This window comes from Vanellus vanellus (assembly GCF_965231255.1).
Source record: "Vanellus vanellus genome assembly, chromosome: 3".
Classification (NCBI taxonomy): Eukaryota; Metazoa; Chordata; class Aves; order Charadriiformes; family Charadriidae; genus Vanellus; species Vanellus vanellus.
In genome coordinates, this window is record NC_138907.1 from 93,628,931 (window position 1) to 93,650,558 (window position 21,628).

The window sequence follows — 21,628 nt, forward strand, 5'->3', positions numbered from 1 at the left end:
AAAATATCTTACATCTGATATTCAGAAAAGTTCCAGACAAAACACCCTGGTTGGCTGCATCTAGACCAGAAAATGCCATTTGGATACCTGCACTATTTTCACTGAGAAAGAGAGCAACTTAGTAAGAAACACTTGTATCTTTGCAGTACCTCTGTCTTCATTGTTATAATGAGTACAGAAAATCATGACGCCTTAAAAAAAAAAAATCTGTCAAAGAGTAAAATATTATTCCTCTATTTCATAGACAGCAAACCAAAATTCTCAGTTTCTGGTTTACTGATCAGCCAATCAATTTAAACACAGGTTCTTTGCTTTCCAGTACAGCATCTATTTGTTCAAATCAGAAAATAAATACTTCATAGCTAGTGTCAATATTAACACTTCACTATCTCTATCATTGTAACTTTTTAAAAAATTTAATTATCTAAATCTTTCTCCCAACTCTAAGGATTTTTAGAACATCAACTTATTTTACAACTGAATGCCTGTTTTTAAAATATGTATCAACTTTAAAAATTAACAGAAGTTTACATGTTTTTAAAATCTAACCCACCTTTAATTGGCTTAAGCATTTTTTTGTAGCAGAAGATAGAGTCAAGTCAGATTGGTAAGAATTGCAGTGACGTTTTTGTTGCACCTTCCTCTTAATTTCCGAATCTGATTCTGATTCTGACTCTTCTGTGTTTTCCATTATACTGTCTAGTAGGGAAAAAATGCAAAAATGTTAACACGACTTATCAACTCATATGCTGTTAAAATTATCATCAACTTATTTCTTCACATACAGTAACTTGAACTAAACATAACTTTTTAAAGACCCAAGCTACACTGCTTCAAGTGTCTCATGGTTTGTTGTATGAATAAGAAAAAATTCCCCAAAGTAACTTTGAAATTTTTTGTTCACGAATACTACTTCAGTGTTCCTTGGTGACAATAGGTAACTTAATATCTTTGGAAGCAGCTTTGGACTTGAATATCAATACCAACTTCACTACAACTAGAATGGAGCCTTTGCTACCAAAAGTAGGAGGGGATCTGGTAGATTATGCTGACGATAATTTTCAATAAAGGATTGCTGGTGAATGCATATAGAATCATTGGAAATGTGTGTAATTAGGATTTATTACTTCAAAACCAGACTCAGCAGTACAGTGAACTATACTGCCATATCCTGGTTTATACTGGGGCACTCATTTAAGTACTGGAAGAGTACAGGAACAAAGAAATCCATAATCTACTGGATTATGGATCCATAAACTAACAATGCAGAATGAGATTTTCTTTTAATAAGCACAGTATGTTGTACAAGAGAGCCTTAATTCAGTTTAATGTAAAAGCACTATTTACACTCCCCAGTCTAATTGCAGTCTCCACACTGGAACTTTAAGTTTGTTTGTTGGTTGGGGTTTTTTTTTTTTTGTTTGTTTTTTTTTTTTTTTTTTATTGAAAACACTTTTCAATATACAAACTGATAGTCTCACAAACATCCTACCATTAGAAGACATCTCAAAACTACAGAATCCGTCATCTTCAAAAAAGAAACAATAAGTGAGTTTTTCCTAGGTTACTACTTTTGCAGAGAATTCATGAAGTTCTACTTAGATTAACCTAAAAAGGCACAGCAGAATAGCTGGCCAGTGTAGATGGATAAGCAGCTGCATAGCACATTTACAGACTGTGTCTCTATTTATACTGACAAAGCTCAACCAAACAGCGATTTTTCTTTTCCAATTTCACAATTTCCACACCTCAAAGCACACTGTATTTTCTCTCTTGCATCTCCATCAATGGCCCCTAACCAATAATATAAGAGCGTATTTCAGTTGAGCTACAGGGCAGTGCTGATGCTGACTTTTCTACTCACAGCCTCAGTGCCTGAATATACTTCATACCAAGTGTTATTTACCGTGTTGTGTTTTTCACATACTAACAGTGCTACAGAAGTTCCTCGTCAATAATTAGAGAATAAGTTGGGGGCTTGGATTAGATGATCTCCTGAGATCTGATCCAATTCCAACAGTTCTATGATTCTAAATTTTCCCAATTTCAGTTATTTTTAAAATAACTGAAGCCTAATTTAAAATTAATTCTAACATGACTGAACAGGTTGCAGAAATCTGTCAAAAAGGGCAAAGTCATCCCTTGCTGCAAACTTGTATAAGTCTAGAATAACAGGATATAAGGATAGAAATAGATATACTAAAGGTTACACAAAGTTTGGCAACACACCCACCCAAAGCAGGTATTCAAAAATTATTCTGCTTAAAAGAAATGAGAACTCTAAACATAACTTACCCACTCCTTGAGACCGTGGTAACCTAATGTGGTCTGCTTCTACTTTCTGAAGCTGAGGGGGGTATTCTTTTCTGGAAAATAAATTAGATACACAGTTGTTCTTTTGACAGGCACCATTATAATTTAGCCACAATTATACATGAACAAAATAAACCTGAAATGTATCTGAAAACTACAAATAAGTAAATTCTCCAGTTACACGCTATTTGTACACTTCAAAAAATATTACCAGAATGCTATGAACAGCTACAGTAGTGTTTCTGATCTAAACCCCTTTGATAGTAATCGACAGTTCAGGAGTTTCTCACTTTCAGACCCAAGTCTTCAAAGACTGAAGCCTGAATCTCCTCCTCCTCTTCCATGAAGTACAAGACAGATAAAGTCCAAAAATAGAAACAACTATTATTTTAATATTAAAGTAGATTCCACAAGTTCCACAACTTAAAAAACAGGAAGAGAAGACGTAAAACAGGAAAGGGATCCGATGTCAAAAATTGTTGTGGCCAAAAAATAAAAAGAACAAAACAGAAGAAGATATAGTTCCTATGTATTTGTTTAAAAAAATATAATAATATAGACAAATTAGTGAATAATAAAACTTTTCTTGGTATAATTTGCATAATATGCATACCACTTTTTTTTTTTGTGCAAATTAATGCAATATAAAGCATTATAGTAAGATTTTTTGAGTCTCCTGAAAGTTATTTTCAGTTTATGCACAAGCATGTCAAATCATGCTACTCCCAAATTAAGACTCCTGAAGCTCACTGCACCTCAGTTACTGTTTGTTGCAGTTCTCCTTCTCAGATGTCTTACCCTGCTCTGGTGCTGCAGATTGCTGTTCCTGTTACAACACAAGATGGCACACACCTGAAACTCAGGAGGCCTTGCCAACCACTTCAGCAGAAACTTTTTATTGGCAAGTTAAGCCAGTACACTGGGCTGCAAATGGGTAACATTCATCCCACACTGCTACCTCTAGTTACAAGGACATTAATCAACAGCAACAGGGCAAAGAAAACAGCCGTGGGCAGTAACATCTCAGACTAAGAGCTAAATTTTGAGGACTCACCTGGCAAAAATTTGGCTATGGCTGAAGAAGGCTTCAGCACTAGGCATAATTTTTCTATTTCTTTCAGCACAACATTTCCTAATGCAGCAAATCATAAAAACTTTGAGTTTTCTGCATTTCTAGGTAATATTTCTCAGGGTTTTCCCATATTTTGTTATTAACTAACGTCTTTGGAACAAGATTAATCTACAATGCCCTTTAAGATAATTCTTACCTAAATGCAAACACATTTTATTGTGTCGAGGGGCTGCAGCGTGAAGGAAAACTCAGGCAGAAAGAAGGACTGAGAAATAAGCGTGGTTGGATTGCAACACAGAATGTAGAGATGTCAGTACTTTACCATGACTGTTCACAAGCACATCACAGATGACAGATTAAGTAGTTTATTTGTTACCGTGTCAAACATTTCTGAAATAATCCTACTCCCCTCAAAAGTTTTTTTTAATGCCTGCACACACAAAAACTGAACCAAAATCAGACACTCAACATATTTGTTCATAATTCAGATGTATGTTGGTTTTTTTTACATTTTCTTTAAAAATTTAAATCACGAGGGATTATTTTAAAGGCAGGATTGGTGGAAATATAAGGCAGAGCTCAAACTAATCATTACCTAATGAGAAGCTGTTACTACCAAAACCAATGATAATGACACTCTAAAGGGTAGAAAAAATATAAGCTTTGCAGTAAGGATGTGTGAGTTGTTGTTTGACATGTTATAATTATCTTCCAGTAATACCTCATAACAGTAAGTCTTGTTTTGAACATAACCATTGTTAGAAAAATTATTTTCTGTAAAATGTTTTATATGTGAAACATTTAATTGATATTTAAGAGAAACAATACTGAAACTGACATTTAATTGAAAGCAATGAAAACAGTATGGTAGATTTAGAATACTAAAATTTCTTTTAAAAATTAGTTTGATAATTCAAAGTCTTTGGACATTTGTAAGTTATGATTTTTAGAAGAAAAATCATAGAGCTTTGTATTACATTTTTAACATGCAACATTTATTTATCTTTCTAAGATGATACATTCATCACTTACCATACATTGCTGAATAATTTTTTGACAAAAAATAAGAATATAGTAGCATTATTTACCCTTGTCTGAATTTTGTGCTATCAGCATAGACTCATATTGATACTTATTAAATGGCCAAGCATTGCAAGAATACACAAGGGCTAGCATAAAACAAGTATCTTTCTTCTCCCACAATACAAGACTTTTACTCGTACGCTCACAACAAACCAGTAATACTCAAACCTAAGGTACAAAAACCAGCTCCAAGTCAACTGAGGCTTCCTAACACACTTTAACTTGGTCAGCAATTCAAGGTCAGATTTGAAGTCACTTTGAGTTAGAAACAACAGCGAAGATAATTTTAAATACTACTTAATTGTAGACTTAATCTGAAAAAACTGCTTTCTTGGAGACAGTAACAGCCATCCGACAAGAGGACAGCAACTTGAAGCGCCTCCTACTAGTTTCCTTTCCTGAAAAACCTCCACACAAGCAGTAAGGCAGAGCTCCCCCGCCCCCCCCAAGTTTCTACAGATGACAAAATGAAGGCTCCCCCCTCAGTTGCCATTTGAACAGCTGCAGATCCATTGATACCTCCTCCAGTAAAGTACTTAATACACTGAACAGTTTAATTGTGTGTCAGTGCAGAAACAGCATGGAAACTATAGTAGATTTTTTTTTTTTTTTTTTTAAATTGAACATGACACTTATCTTTAAAAGGACTATTGGAAAAGAAGAGTCTTGTAAGTAATGAAAAAGCATACAGTACTTCAAAACAAATGCCTTCTTGCTGTTAAATCTTAACTTAAACCAATAGTCTCACATTTCAAAAGGAATAAGTGATGGATAAAATAGCTATACAGATCCAAGAGGCAAGACTACATACATACTGTGTCTAACAATGAAATACATTCTTGAAAAACAAGAAATACAATATTGATTGCTATTCCTACCATCCTAGCAAATATTAAAAATACACAACATTTTTTGCCTGTTAGGTTTCCTAAAAATAGAAAATTTAGATAAAAAATAAAATTAAAAATAAAAATTTAGATTTTGCTTGAAGGCAGCAGCTCCGTGCTTGGAGATTAAATCATTTTAGGCATCTCATTTATCTCACCCATTATAAGCAGTTCTGGTTTTAATACCTTTAAGGGCAGGTTGACCAGTATTTGATAAAAGCAATCTCAAGAAGCAGTAAAGCCTCAAACAGCAAAACTAACTACAATATCAAGAAAAATCAGGCTTTTCCTGCAACAGACTTGACAGAAATACTGAGGTAGTCTGGACTTTGGAGAGTCCTGAACTTTCGACACATCTTAACAGCTAAGTGGTACAGCATTCTTAACTAAACACGTTTTGCCCAGACAGAACAGTGACACTGATTTAGTATTTTCAGCAACATTCAAGATTACTGCCACATTCCTTTACTGATGGAACTGGACCTTAATATCTTCACCTTGGGCTGGCAGACACCCTCCATCCAAAGTGAAATTTTAATATTAAAATTTATTCTCTAGAAACAAAAAAAAAAAGGGGGAGGCGGGGGGGGGTGGGGGGAGGGGGCGACACGATGATGACAACACAGGGACAACAATTTTTGTTCTGTGCCAGAAAGTAATAAACCTAAAGAAACATTTGGATCTGGGAATTTAGGATACAGTGCTGTCTTAGATCAGAGCTTTCAAAACTACCTGCAATCTGGTCTGAGCCACATCAAAAATACCCTATATGTGCAAGGCTGCACCAACTCCTAACTTTGTTGGGGTGTGGGCTCACACAACAGCTGTGTTTAATGTGCAGCCTGGCTCTTTGAGAGGCTGCTTTATTCAGCCTTTCCTCACTCTGTCTCTGTATACTACTATTTGGAGGTATACCACCACAAACAGGCTGTTGGTGTCTACATCATTACACAAAAGCAGAGTAAAGCATGATAAGACAGGAAGCACCAAGCTGCTGAGGTGAGATTCACCTCCCGTGTGTCTTATAGGAAAAGCAAAATACAAAAGTCAAAGGCTGAAAGAGAGAAGCAGCAGCACGGGGAGTTGGGTTTTTAATACACAGGTAAGGAGCACCATTTCACCCAGAAAGTCAGGAGTTGCAGCTGCACTTACCATGATAGTAATGATTAAAACTAAATTTAGTAGCTCCTGCCTAAATCATCTCCCCCTGCTAGGACAGCACAAAAAGGAGGGAAGGAAAAAAAGAACACATCCAGTAGTACTGGATTAAGAAGCAGCAGGTGTCCCCAAGGGAAAATTAAGATCGCCAGCATGCAACTCAATCCTAGTATTGTATGACACAGTGCCAAATTAAAAACATTAATAGCTGGATGGTTAACTAATAACATAAATGCAGCACAAAGAAAAACAGGAAAAATACATGAACTCAAAGCCCAGACAGCACGAGGATGATCAAATCCCTTCTAGAGGGCCAAAACTAACTGGTGAGTATCTCTCTGGTATTTCTTTTAAGAAATAACAAGACACAGTAAAACAGAAAGGCTTGATTTTATGACTGAATTTGAAATAAACCTAGAAAATCCTGAATTTACAAAGAACAGATCTACACTAGATTTCTGTGTTATTTATATCATTATCAGTTAAACATGATATACACTGTTTAAACAATTCAATCTGATACCAAGTGTATAATGCTAAAACACACCTACATAGGCAGGATATTTAAAAAAAAAATAAAATCAATGAGTTCATTACTACCAACAAAACATTTCCACTAACATAAATTTACGCTGTACAGGAAGAAAAGCAAATGTATGGTATTTCATATTGCTAACAAAATATTAACAGCAGTAAAACAGAAGCAAAATGAGTGAGAAATGAGCCTGAAATGAGCAATGAAAAACCAGTGTGCCTGGTTTTGCTATGTGTTTTCTGTTAATTGCTTTAACATATACACTTCATGAACAGAATGTAGGCAGTAAGGCAATAAAAACCTTTAATGCTATTCAAACCAAGCTGAGATGACAGAGTGAAAGCAGTTAAACACCTTACTAAGAAATGCTTCAGAACCATCCTATTACACAGTTTGTTGCTGTATGAAAAGAATTAGCAGTGAATTCTTAAATTCCCAAGAAAGTCAGAATTTATCTGTTTCACATTGGATATATAAATAGATAAATAAATTTAAAGTGGAAATGTACCCACAGTTCACATTAACATGGCATTGTCTAGAGATGAACGTAAAGGTCCTTTTCTGGTAAAAAGGAGTAAGTGAACCACAAAACAAAAAAAATAAAAGCAACTAACCCCCCTCACACGTGAGCAGATAGGATTGACTGGATTGAATATTCTTTAACTAGCATTGATAAAGCACTCATTCAGATAATTTTCTTAATGCTCATTGCCATGCTCATTTCATCAACAGTAAACTTACCTTTCCTTTCGGTCCAGATTGCTTAAAATATGAAAAAAGAAAAAAAAACATAAGATGCAAAGCCCCACATGTGTTGCACATCACTAAATCCAAGTTATTAAATATAAACTGTAACTGTTTTGTTGTCTCTTGCACTCACTGGACTAGTTTTTAAATGAGCATTATTATTTTTCACAGCATTTTTGTAACAGTAATTATAAAAGCACAAATGTTACTTCACAGACAGAAATGGTCAGTGGTCTAAATACTACATTGTCTTGCCTCTTTTTCAATGTGTAAATTTTGATTAATTCTGAACTCAACCTGGTTGTCTCACTTAATTCACTGCAATGTAGAACCTGATGTGACAGAATCCCAATACATGAATTAAAATAAAGCCTCATTTCCAATCCCTGATTGCCATGCAAAAGGAGATAAAACAAATTTACATAAATATTTTTTGAAGAGTTGAAAACAAGTTGTTAAGTGTTAAAATTGAGAAAAAAAAAATTCAGAAAGCTCTACTTAAATATTTAGGAGACCACGTGCAATCAGCTACTGGATAGAGAAGGATAAACAAAAGCAACCGGCCTCTTCCTGAGGTTTTGGCTAAAAACAATCTCCAAAAGTATTTAGGGCTACTAGTCTCAGAAGCGTCTCCTTCAACATCAGTGAATGTAGCTGGTGCTCACAACTCAGGTCCTTTGTATACCAAGTCTGATATAAAAATAGATCTAACTAAGCACCGCACAAAGACAACTTGAAAACAGTATCTTTATCTCTCCTGCCTTTTCAAAACTTGCGATACGGACTGCTGTAAGCTTGTAATCTATGTGGCTGTTCCTCCCAAATATCAAAAGCCTAGCAAACTTCTAATATATGCATTACACTAACAGTATTCTAAAACAGAACAAATTCAAACTGTTTCCTGCTTTACTTCAGTCAAATTAAACAGAGTGATAATATTACAGAGTAATAGAAACTCATCCTCCTTTTCTTTTACAACCAAAACACTCACAAGTATAAAGCAAACTCTAACTCTCTGTTACCCAGAAGAACGCCAGGATTGAAAGTATACCAGGTAAAAAGGTAATCCTGATAATTCTACAAAGCACAGTATGAAAACACATTCAATCCCCATAGTGCTCTGGGTTCTGGGAAGAGAGTAAAAGGAATTCAAAACCGAATGTGGTGACTACAACTCAGACTGGGGTGGGGGTAATCAGCCAATGCTCCATGAAAGCAGGGAAAAATTGCTTCCAACTCAACCTAGCCTTTACAAACAATAAACACTGTTTTTGTGCAAGTCACATCCAAGTTTATAAATCCAGTCAGATCCAAACCATGTCCATATGGAGTCATATCCAGTATCTTTGTATCCTTGGCGCAGCTAATATGTAACTTGGATTAACTGTTTGCAGGTGCTGTAAAGAGTCACACTGTTAGGAATTGTAAATTTTAATGCTAAGGAAACTTAAAGGCAGGAAAAAGATTTCCAGAATGCCTGATACTGTACACTGCCATTATATTAGATGCCTTGCTTGTTTTAAGATCATAGAATCATTTATGTTGGAAAATGCTTTTAAGATGATCGAGTCCAACCATAAACCTAACACTGCCAAGTCCACCAAATCCCTTATTAACATAACACATTCAAAAGAATTCTCACTTTTACATTTCAGAAAGAATGAGAATTCTGGACAGAACCAGGAATTATAATGAGCAATGACCATACAAATTGCTTCATGCAGCCCATGCATTAACATTTGTTAGACATGCTGTACATACATGCTACTCCAGTGCCAAGTCTTGGAAAACAGTCACTAGCGTAAGATAGAACTATGCGTCTATTAAATGAAGCAAAATAGTTTGAACCAACTACAACACTAGGCTACGCTGTATCTGAAAATCTGTTGTATCAGAAGAAAACAAATTTTAATTTCATCCCCATATTTCACTGGAAAAAAACATGAATATTTATCAAAATAGTATTTTGAAATGCCCAATTTTGTTGTACTGGAAGCTTATATTTGAATGATGAGTGAAACAGATACTCAACCAGAATTTAAATTAACATGCATGTGCAAAAAAAGTTGGAGAAAGATGAGAAATACAGTACATATCACAAGCTCCAAATTCAACTTGGTAGAGATTAGAACTGAGTTTCATAATTAGGTTGCCCCATGTGACACCAGCCCCACTCAAAGAACCTAGCATAAATAACAAAATCTGTAATGTCAGTGCCAGAGACTCAATCTGCTCAGAACTAATTTAATCATGTTTTTATTTTTGGTTATCCTTTTAGTAATCCACTATACATTTAAGAACAACATGTCAGGTTAGTTAAAACTATTTTCCCCATGTTGTTACTGATCACCATACCATAAAACAACTCTACAAATACAAACACAAAAGAACACAACTTTGTGTTGCCTGACAATTAGTATAGAAAAAACCCCAACACCTTAGAACTCAATTTCCATGCTACCAGCTTTTCTTTGTCTTGGTATATACCCAGAATTTTATTCTTGGTTTACAACCCACGTTCTCTGCATATACTCCTTTCTGAGGAGACACCATCAAAATTTAGTTTTAAACTCAACAATTGTCTTATGTAAGTAAAAGTAGCAAAAAAATATATTAAAAAAATTCCAAACAACTAAAATTTTATGACCAAAAGAAATTACCCAGTTTATATGCACTGGAATTTTGTATTATGAACAGTTTTACAGTCCTAGTTATTTTTTCTAACAACTATTGTCTTCTCATTGATAAACCTACATCTTCCATACCAAGAAGCCTTGAGAACCCCCTTCTTTATTAATAATAATAATAATAGAAAAAGTATGTCAGGAGGCTATGTTCCCATTATTTTCAACCCTCTAACTCAGAAACAGATTTAGAACCTTTTAAAAAGCAGTCAATTGAGTCAACTGGCAAAAGATACTGGAATTAATCCTTTGCATAGTTCCCATATAAAGTTCACCCTCAGTCAGTTAGATCGTGCTGGTTCTGACATCCTCCAGTAGCAAAACATTGCTTGGAATTGTTATGACTATTTCCTGCTTTTGAAACTCCCAAAATATTCTTAGCATAAGAGTTAACTGTCTGTTGTTAATGTACACTACAATGTTGTTAATGTTAACTACAGTAACAACCCTAGAAGAAAACATATTTAGAAACATTCAAGATTACTACTATCCAATTACTTCATGCAATATTCAGCTTGTCTATATGCATTAGTTTTATTTTTGTGTGTCACACATATGAAGTCACTACTTTTTTTTTTTCCCTCCACATTACATTGTAGGCTTATAAAGCAGCAAGTTGCATAGGTGAGAGAGGCAAGCTGTCAAGTCTAACATCATCTCAAGATTAAGAATCTGTGGAGTAGACTCTCTTGCATACTGAAGAAGCCTACAGCGCTTACCTAGATGTGATGGCTGTTTCACAGAACCATCTTACAACAAAACTTAATCAAGTACACTAACATTATTAAGGTCAGCATTCAGAGATCCAAGAAAGAGCAGTCTTGCATGATTTTGCTTACTTCAAATAATTTTAATTAGCACTGCATATCAAGATTTTATCCCTTAGAATTACAAAAAGAAAAAATAAAGTGAATGGTAAGGGCATGAATACTTAAGAGATGTCCCGTGCTTTCCTCAATGAAACACCGAACAAAAATATTCTAAAAAGGACTGCATGCAAGAGAGAACAGTTGGTTCAGCCTAAACCACACTGGTAACATAAACCTTGATTTTCAGTTAATTTGTGGGAAAGGTTCTGCTAATCCTCCTCAGTCATCCCTGCCCTGCAATGATGGGAAGAAATGTAAAGAAAAGGGAGATGTCTATTACTGCATCCAGTATTACTAAGGGGAAGGAAATGTCCATGCTATTTATTTTCCATTTAGAGATGATAGTACAGCTTAAAATGGAAGGAGGCAACAATGGTGTAGGTCCTCAGGGACAGGACTGCAAAATCATTTTTCAGTCTGTTTCTTCAATGCCAGATTACCTCAATACATGTTTGGATCACATCATTCACTCACATTAGTATACAGGCTTTGTTTTTTGGAAGACAGCAAAGGAAAGCAAGGGAAGTGGGATGAAAAAGAGGATGATGCCTACATATGATCTACCACCCCAAAAAATCTATACTAAAAACCAGAGAGGTACAAAGGAGGCAGAAAAAGGAGGCTACAAAAGGCTGACAGGATGAAGCACTCGTGGGCTGGTGGAAATCCACAAAATTCATAGATAAAAAGAGCTCTGAATGGACAAACGTTGAAAGAAAATTCCTTAAAGCAATGGTATCACAAACATATGAGCTAACATGTTGGGTGTGAAAATCCTGTAAAAAAAATTTTAAAACAACCCTGCAATTTATAGAAGTCTGATATAGTTTTAAGTTTTCAAAATAATTAAGTTTAATTCAGCATAGCTGAGTAAGATTCCCCAATTTCCAGTTGTCCATTCTAACAATTATTTATATAAATGCAAAACTTTGCTTCTGTGAGATGTTCCAGTTGATATCTTCATGCTCTATTTACAGACTACATAGAATCAACAGATCTATAACTTAGTCTTTAGATGGATCTTATTCAAGCTGGAATTTCTGTGAATTAGTATTTGATGATCATGTCAGTTATGTGAACTTCTACTGCATACTATGTTTGTCCATTTAGAAGTATTTTCTATTGTATTTACACAAGCAGGTGCTCTCCTGCCATATGTGTGCTTTAAAATTAGTAAATTCTAAGATTATATAAGCCATAAATGTTAAGTTTTATGAAACTTTAGTATTTAAGATCAAAGCTCATGATCAAGAATGCACCATATAATCACTTATATTTCCTTAAAACACTTCATAGCCTGAGGAAAACCATTACACACAAAACCACAAAGCGCTTTTTTCAATTGGAACACCTGGAAAAACAAATGTTATATCTTACCTTTGGGCTGCTGTTTTTACTGCTGCTGTCTGTGCATGTGCATGGTGAAAACGTCTACCATGTACCACAGTGACAGGACAAGACATATTCTGAGCATTTTCACTGCAAACATACAGAGAAATGGTTAAAGAAAAGACTCTGGTGTACTTGTACGTTGTCTTAGCTAAAAATTGTGGTGTCCTGCTTTTACAATAACAGCCATACAAAACCAAAAATCAACAAAGTATTTCTAAATCAGTAATATAACTTATTACGATCTTCTGACAGGCATAAAAACATTCAGGCTAGAATGAAAGAGACAAATAAGAATATATACAATTATTTTTTTTTTCCTGGAAGAAAAAGTAAGGAATTTTTAAAATTCCTTTTATTAAAGCTTATTTATTTATTAAAATATTTATTAAAATATTCATTTTATTAAGCTATTCCTTAAAGCTCTCCTTTACTTAATCTCATCACTGCAAAACACACTGCCTTTTAAAATTAATTATAACCATTTATAATTAATTTTATACTTCAATCTAAAAATTTTATTAAGGCATAATACTAAGTTTTTTAAGATGACTTAAAGGGCATAACATGTGAACAGATTGAATTGCACCTTCAGGAATTTCCCTCATCTTATTACTCATAAGAGAAAACGAACGCAGAAAATTTATGGATGTAAGATGGCTGGTAACTGAAACAACACAATACAGCTCGAAAAGAAAAGGGAAGGATTCTCCAGTGCTCAAATGTCTCAGCAGGACTCTGCAGAAAGACAGTATATTCACCAATGACTTTTAGCATTTCCTTGATTTCTTCATTTCTTGCCTTTTGGCACTTTAATCTTGTTACTAGGTAAAACATGTAATTCTGGAGAGAAGATTACTTACCATTACCCTCTCTAGTAAAAGCTGATATGAAGATATGGCAGATCAATAATACAGTACTCCTTTGAAGATCATTAGACCGTAGCAATTATCCTGTACACTTCTGTGACAGGACACGCAATATTGCATTTGAAATGTTCAAAAAACATGCAACTTTTACCAGACAGCATGTTGGTAATGCCAACTGTTTCAAATTATGGAACTACAACACTTAAATTTTGCTTGTAAAATTGCTTGGAAATTTTATTTGCACTAAATAAAGCATTCTGATTGATAGAAATATTTATCAGAAATATTATTCAACAGAATTTTTGCTCCTGCCGTTTGTCCTGTTATGGCCAATGAAAAAACCTGAAGTACCAGAATTCCCCCAAAAGCTGACAACCAATTCCTCATCCTTCCTCTACATTCCCCCAAAAGGTGAAACTAAGCAAATTGCTAGATTGCTTTTTAAATTCCTTTTCAGTTTAGAGCTACAAATCCTTTTGGGAGCCTTATATCAAGTATCATAAGTTATTATTAGAAGCTTTCAGAGGATTTCTGACTGATGACTGTTATGATCTGACTGATCATTACATAACCATGAAAACGTAACAGAACAAGACCTATCAAAAGCAACCAAATGGTAAAACTCTCTTTTCTAGAATATGAAGTTTAGAAACATCATAAACGTTCTGAGGTAAAAGTTCAACTCCTCAAAACTAACCTAACAGCATCCCATTCAATCACCAACTCCTTGAAAGGTAAACACACTCATCACACATGCTTCCAAGTCAAGACTAAGCAACTCTAGCTGGTTAGTCACCATCCATACTAATTTACAGACAACCTTTGGTTTAATGTTGTCTCTTGAGAAATAGAAAGCCGACAGCTACCTGCCCTAAATACTTTAGGGTGTCTCAAATCCTCTCCATCTTCCAGTTTAATGTCTTTGAAAGAGATACTATAAAAGAAAACACATGCAGAGAGCAGCAATGCCTTCTCAAATGCTTAAGACTTAAGGAGTTTAAACAAGCAAGCAATTCTATAAACAAACCTAATCTCATGTTTTTCATTTTATTTGTTGAATCTGAGCTTGTGATTGGGAAACTCTAAGTCTTGTGCCCCTGCAGCACAAAAAAAAAAAAAAAAAAAAAAACAAAACCACCAACAAAAAAAAACTGTTAAGCAGCGCTTCTGCTTCCTGCCTCACACTCAAGTAGGGAGAAACGCCAGTAATTGCTGGAATAGATTATCACAGCCTGCTGGGTGATCCCATTTGAATCAAAGCAGACTGTTGTAGATGACACGCTTAAATGGTTCACATGGCATCAGATATGCTTCCAAGTAGGACAGCAGTAAAATACAATCTGCTCTATAATCCTGTTCTTTGAATAGAACATACCCAGTGCAGACAGAATCAGCAGAAAATTTAATCATAAATTCCTAGCAAGTTGCAAAATGGGCACATCCAAACTGAAATCTGGGTTTTCAAGTTTCAGCACAGTTTCAAGAAAACTAACATACAACACTAAAGCCAGGGTACTGTAATGGTCAGAAAGTTCCTTGAAAGAGCAAGCGTTCCAGAAGTCTCAAAGAACTTACAATGTATTAACAATATGTATCTTCTTGACATGACCTCAGAAACCACAGGATCACTTAAAGTCTAGGCTCTGATGAAAATAAGGTTACACTATCACATTCTATCAGCTGATCTTAGGACCTTCTTAACACCACACATTCAACAAAGTACAGGGTAATCTTGTGCTGGGCAAAGGGATGGATCTAGAAGTAATGAAGGCATGAAATTTGAGGAACAAAGGACATAACTATAGACTATATTAATTCTGCTGTTCATCCAATTAACTTTTTTATGAAATATTACCAAAAAAATTCTAAAAGGGACTTAATAAGGTGAAAAATTTTTATACAAGTTACTGAAAGCTATCAAAAATAACAGCAATTCAAAATAAGACCTCATGATTAAAACCTCCAAAACCCAAAACTATTAGGGTTAAGTTAGAGTTTGATACTGGATTTGCTTAACCAGATAACAGACGATAATTTTTTGGTTGGTTTAAATTATTGTACATGTAAGTGGATATGTACAGGGAAAATTTCTTCTCGCTGTCCTTGCATATCCCATCTTCCTATCACTCATTTTCTGAATTTTAGGGAATACTGTACTACAATAATACTAATTTAATTCCACCGATCTAAAGAGTTTTTAATCCCTATTCTGTAGACAAAGTGGGGAAAAAAAAAAAAAAAAAAAAAAGAGATAAACATCACCATGAACAGCTCGAGAATCTCAAGTATCTGATCTTCTTGTATTAAACCTAGCAGCTTAACTGCATGATCAACCTTCAGATTTTTCTCTCAAAGAGTCCAGATATTGAAAGGACAACTATTAAGCACCTTCCATGCTGCATGGCAAAGTGAACACACCACCATTCTTCAGTACAGATAGCGACTGGATCGCAAACCTTTACTGATTTGTGGATTTTGTTAGGATACATCAGTTATGAAAGATATAATGCTATCACAATTAAGTTATTAAATCAAGATAACCACTTATAGCATAATCACATTTCCAAGCAGACTAGTGACCAAAATCTGAAAAGAAGTTAAATAATGTTTGATTAAAACTCATACTACCAAGTGTTTACGGCAGTCATAGTGGACTACACACATCCATTATTTGCAAATAAATTCCTTCATTAATGACAGTTTATTAAGAAGAAGGTGGATACTTATATTTTCTATTTAAATTCAGCATGCAGCTCAGTACTAGACAGAAGGCAGATGCCTGCATTCAAAGTAGATCATGTGACCTTTAAGTAAGGTAACATACACGCAATATATTTTACTTTTTTTTAGCTGAATTTTACAAATCATACTAAGTCTTAGGTTTATAATGTAGTATTTGTCAATAGAAGAAAGTCCCAACCCAAGTAACAGAATGTCTGAACTAAGTGCTTAGATTGTCTAAAAAGCCCTCAGCAATAATTTACCTTAAAAACAAAATAAAACCCACATACCTCTCTGGAACTTAAGAAAAAACATACACAGTCAAGTATGACTGCTTTAACAGACAAGGGAGAAAAATTATGTAGTAAGGTTGGATTTCACTACAAATCCCACAGACAGACAGAAGAAAATTCTAGTTTCCAGAGGATTAGAGGAATATTATTTTAAATGGTTAGGTGTACTGAAAACAAACAACAAGTAAAATGTACATGCTCGGGCTTCTTCAGTACTAAAACAGATCAAAGAAGTCCTGACAGATTTGTAACAGGCATTTGTATCTTTACATCTACATTCAAGAACAGAATCCTAAAGACTGGAAGTAACCAGGGCGATTCCCTAAGAACTGGCCAATTTGAAGAGAAGCATGGTAGAAATCTGGATATAATCTTATAAATCTGTTGTGTGTACTAAAAATTAAAGACTGAAACACAAAACATCATTTGCATAGCATAAATCAAGGATAATTAAGTACTACGCTAATTTATGGAAATGTAAAAAGAATTCAAAAAAGGGATGGAAGGAAGTACCCATGTTCAGAGTTAGCAAGAGCTGCCAAAGAAGTGCTTAAATATGTTGAAAAATAACAGACTCCTGTGCAATGGCACAACTTTTAACCTATAACAAAAATACTTGCCATTATAAAATCTATTTTATTTTTAAAAAGATTTTAAATTCCACATAACATCCTATTAGTCTATCTCAAAAACCAAGACATTGTCTGTATTCCCATCAAAGGCAGGCAGGGAAAATGTACGTGCACTCTCACCAAAAAGCTCAGTGAAATCTTTTTCATAAACGTCTGATCATGTCTGATCTGTGGACCTGATCTGATCAGGTCTGCAACATCTGTGGAGGGAATGCAATGGTTGCTTTTATGTTTTATTGGACATTGGAAGGCAGTGACTTCAGTTTAGGTTTATATGAACAAACCCTATATAAGAAAGCTCTGGGCAGAGGTGAATTTTTAAACAGAGATGGGATGGAAGAGACTAATACTTTTATATAAGTCTACACGCCTTTTTTTGTCTTTATTGATACAACATTTAGCTAGAAATCTCAATTCTTCTGACAAGACGACAATTGAAAACTTAACAAAATGTAAATAAAGTATTAAAAACAGATACTTAAGATTATTCAAAATAACCTAAGTATACAATACTTAATATCCTGTAGTTACTGTTCCAAACATACATTACATACACCCACAGAATCCCCTATACAATGGTATGTTGGTTATAACAACAATAACTCGAACTATTATGAGTGCAGAATTTTATTCATCAATGAAAGTTTCACTGTTTTTTGTCAAAACTCAGCCACTAAAAAACAAAAATGCAGGATAAGAATATCCTTTATTCACCTAATAAGCTAAACTATTGTTTACGTGGTCCTTACAGCAATAGTTGCTAACAAGAAAATGTTCATAACGTCTTCTTTTATAAGAAAATTCAGGATCTGTGGGGGTTAGTTTTGTTTTGGGTTTGTTGTTGTTTGTTGGTTTTTTCTTTATTTAAGAGTGCGCATGAATTTAAGACCATCCACAAGCTACAGAGAAACTACATTAGAGCCCTATGTCTCATAATTGGTTAAGATTGTGGGTAAAGGGTCATTTAGGTTTTGAAATTCAACAAGATCTACTAATATGTGGGAACAAGTTACAATTACTATATAAAGGCAAGAACAGTCCTTATTTTGACTGAACTATGTACAAATCTTGTATTCATTCTTTCCTATCAAACTGATGGGCTACCAGTCGAGAGTGGAAATTCTGGATTTGTTCTCTATACATCAGGCAGAACAGCAGGACACACATCAAACAAGACTTCAAGGATTTATTTTCTCAAAAGACTTTGTGATAAGATGGTCCCACTAACCTACCAAGCTCTACGGATCAGCACGCAAGAACAAAGACAAGGACATCCCTCGTACAGCTATGTATGGGTTAGATAACTGATGACTGGCCCAACTACAGCTAGCTATCTTATGAACTTTTCCCTCCTGCAAAGGTAACCAAATTGAGTGCACTGTAGCAACACTCCCAGAGGAAGTTATATGAACGTATCATTTTTTATTATATACTAAATAGTATAGTAGATCAGTCTGTTACAAGTTAGGCACAGTAGTAACAAGCAAGTACAGCACTGAATGCTTAAACACTGTTCCTGTCAGCTCTAAATGCAAGTGACAATCTCATGCTATCATGTAGGAGTATGGATATTTGTCGAATCCTTTAAAGGAACAGTCTGTGATTCTTAAATCAAATGATATCTTGCAGCAAAAAAAACAGAAAATGCATCCTCAGTTAACCTTGTCAATTCACAGTCATGGAAAGAAGAAATAATTGATGGGGATATTAGAAATATTCTTCTACCTGGTAGCACTGTATAGAAGAAACAATAGCACATGCAGACAACTTTGTTAAGGCACTGACAAGTATGCCAGTGAGTACTCTAACTCTATTTTAATAATTTTCTGGTACTTTACTAATGTACTATTTAACATTTTGAAAGAGGAAGAACCTTAATCTAGTTTTCTATCTTTGCTCAGAAGCACAGAACAGCGTAGCTTCTTAAAATGCACAGCAGATAATGCAAATGTACTATAAATTCTGTTCATTTAGCAATGATTTATATCAATGATCAAGTAGGTAAGTAAACAGAAAACTATATTTAGTACCTCAGTTTCTTGCTATTTCCCATCATGTTGAGGCCAATTGAGTTCCCTTTAAAAAGTCTCAAGCTTGCAGCTTTGCCTCGCCTTGCATATGTTTTTATGAAATCACCACTGGTGCCGACAGCTCCAGGCCGACAACGAAGTGACTGTAACGACAGAATTCACATATATTAAAATACTTGTATAAAAGTTAAAAGGAAAAAATGAATTGCAAAGTATTCACATAAATATTACTTCGACTTCATTTTCAGACTGCTTTTGTACCAAATTTCACATAAAATGCACCTCGCCTACACCCTTACTCACTAGAATTCCTTACTAAACAAAATATATTTTCAAAGTATTATGAAGCATCTTGCAGTTGTAAGCGATTTTGGTATACATTAAAAAAAAACACCACAAAATGCATCGTCTCCTTTTCTATATATATCCACACATATATATGCATACAAAACTGGGAATATGACAGTAAGCAATCATGAGATACAAGGATTGATATTTTTAATTAAAAAATATAATCCCATTAATGATAACTGTCGACACTTAAAACTAGTTGTTCATGCTCTTATTTTCAGAATACTATACAAACCAACAGGAGTATGAGGAACAAAAACATTAAGGGTACGCAGAAGGATAGCTTGAGCATATGTTGCTAAATTAACACATAAACTTTCATTTTATAATACCGCACAGATAAGTAAGCAACATTGTTTAAGAACCTAGCAAGCTTTAAAGATACATTTTCACCATGAGATAGGGTACTTACCTTTCTTTCTTCATTGGGACTGAAAGGCCCATCACTGTCATCTATGCTGAGCAGATTTGCCTCACTAGGTAGGTATGCGAGAGAAAAGCAGATACATTGTAAGTGAAATAGAATACCAGCAAAACATTGTAAACACACAAAGGGCTTTTTTTTTTCCTTCCCTCTTTATATTTAAATGCATCACATATACATTGTGTATATATGCCCAAAACATCAGAAACATAAATTGGGCAACGTAGTGATCTAGACATATTACGTGAACCTGAACTTAAAGTGTACATCAAATTATTTCACAAAAAGTAAAATTAAAAGGATGTTATTAATTCAAAATAGAGAATATTATTGAACCTTCAATATTTTTATACCAATGTTACTGACATCATGAAAGATTCTATACAACCCTATGCATCAATTGAGTCAAATACTAAATTAACCTATAAAACATAATCTTAGTTTGTTCATGCATATCAGTGTTCAAGTATGTAGTTCAAAACTGCAAACTTCACAGTGCTTCAGGAGAAAAACTTTCGTATAAGTAAATTTTATCCCATAGGAATTACTACCAAAATATGTCTTCCTAAAAACAGTGTATTCAGTTTGGCTCAACTGCTCATTAAACTGTGTTTCTTAGTACTTCTGTCTGTAATCTTAAGCTATTACAATGGGGAAGAAAAAAAAAAAAAGAAACCTGGAACAGGCTGCCCAGGGAGGTTGTGGAGTCTCCTTCTCTGGAGACATTCAAAACTCGCCTGGACGCCTTCCTGTGCAACCTCATCTAGGTGTTCCTGCTCCAACAGGGGGATTGGACTAGATGATCTTTTGAGGTCCCTTCCAATCCCTAGCATACTGTGATACTGTGTGAAACCCACCCCATGATACTGCGAAAATGTACTCTTTTCAGTAATAGACAATTATGCTCAAATAATCTTAAATATTTAAATTAAAACCCCAATCATACATTTTATACTGATAGCACCTCGATTAGGCTAACACATTCCTGCTTCCAGGAAAAGCAACCTGCAGATAATCGTTTCTCGTCCATCCAATAAGGTTACTCTTCTCTTGGTCACAACAAAATAATACAACTTTAGCCACCTTGTAATTGCATGGGTTTTGGCTTTTTAATCGAGATAATTCAAGGCAGAAATTACTTCAGAATACAAGCAGTTATGCCAGGAGCTACACAAGAGAAACAATGATGGAGGTAAAGGTGAAACATTTCTTAGCTGCAGATATGGCATGATGATTGCACTATGTATATCGTAGTGACTTTAGCTCTCTATATAGGTAACTACTCAGTATCACCCCCCCAATTTCCTAAAAACTTCTTTCGTGCACAAGATTTCCCGTCATGTTACAGTTTGTTTCTCCACAGATATCCCTACATCAAATAAATAAAAGAAAAAAAGTTCTTGACTCACAGGGTGAGAACTGCAAACCCTGAAGCTTTAGGAGATAAGATTGTGCACACAATTGAATTTGATATGGGAAGAATGATGTAAATGTAAGTGGCACTGTTGCATTATCCTTTCATCTACAGACCACAACAATTCTAGGTGCATCATGGTAAAATGAACAGTGTA

The 21,628-nt window shown here is 34.7% G+C and overlaps 1 protein-coding gene across 1 annotated transcript in view; it reads right to left on the reverse strand.

Annotated features, from left to right (window-relative positions):
• The window catches only part of SENP6 (SUMO specific peptidase 6), an 88,664-nt gene that overhangs the window by 40,392 nt on the left and 26,644 nt on the right, over positions 1-21,628 (reverse strand). The window contains exons 3-8 of the mRNA XM_082480686.1: positions 20,046-20,109; positions 19,283-19,425; positions 12,726-12,827; positions 7,790-7,810; positions 2,296-2,366; positions 554-699 (exon numbers count right to left, since the gene is read on the reverse strand). Of these exons, the coding sequence (XP_082336812.1) occupies positions 554-699; positions 2,296-2,366; positions 7,790-7,810; positions 12,726-12,827; positions 19,283-19,425; positions 20,046-20,109 (547 nt within the window). The remainder of the gene's footprint in view (positions 1-553; positions 700-2,295; positions 2,367-7,789; positions 7,811-12,725; positions 12,828-19,282; positions 19,426-20,045; positions 20,110-21,628) is intronic.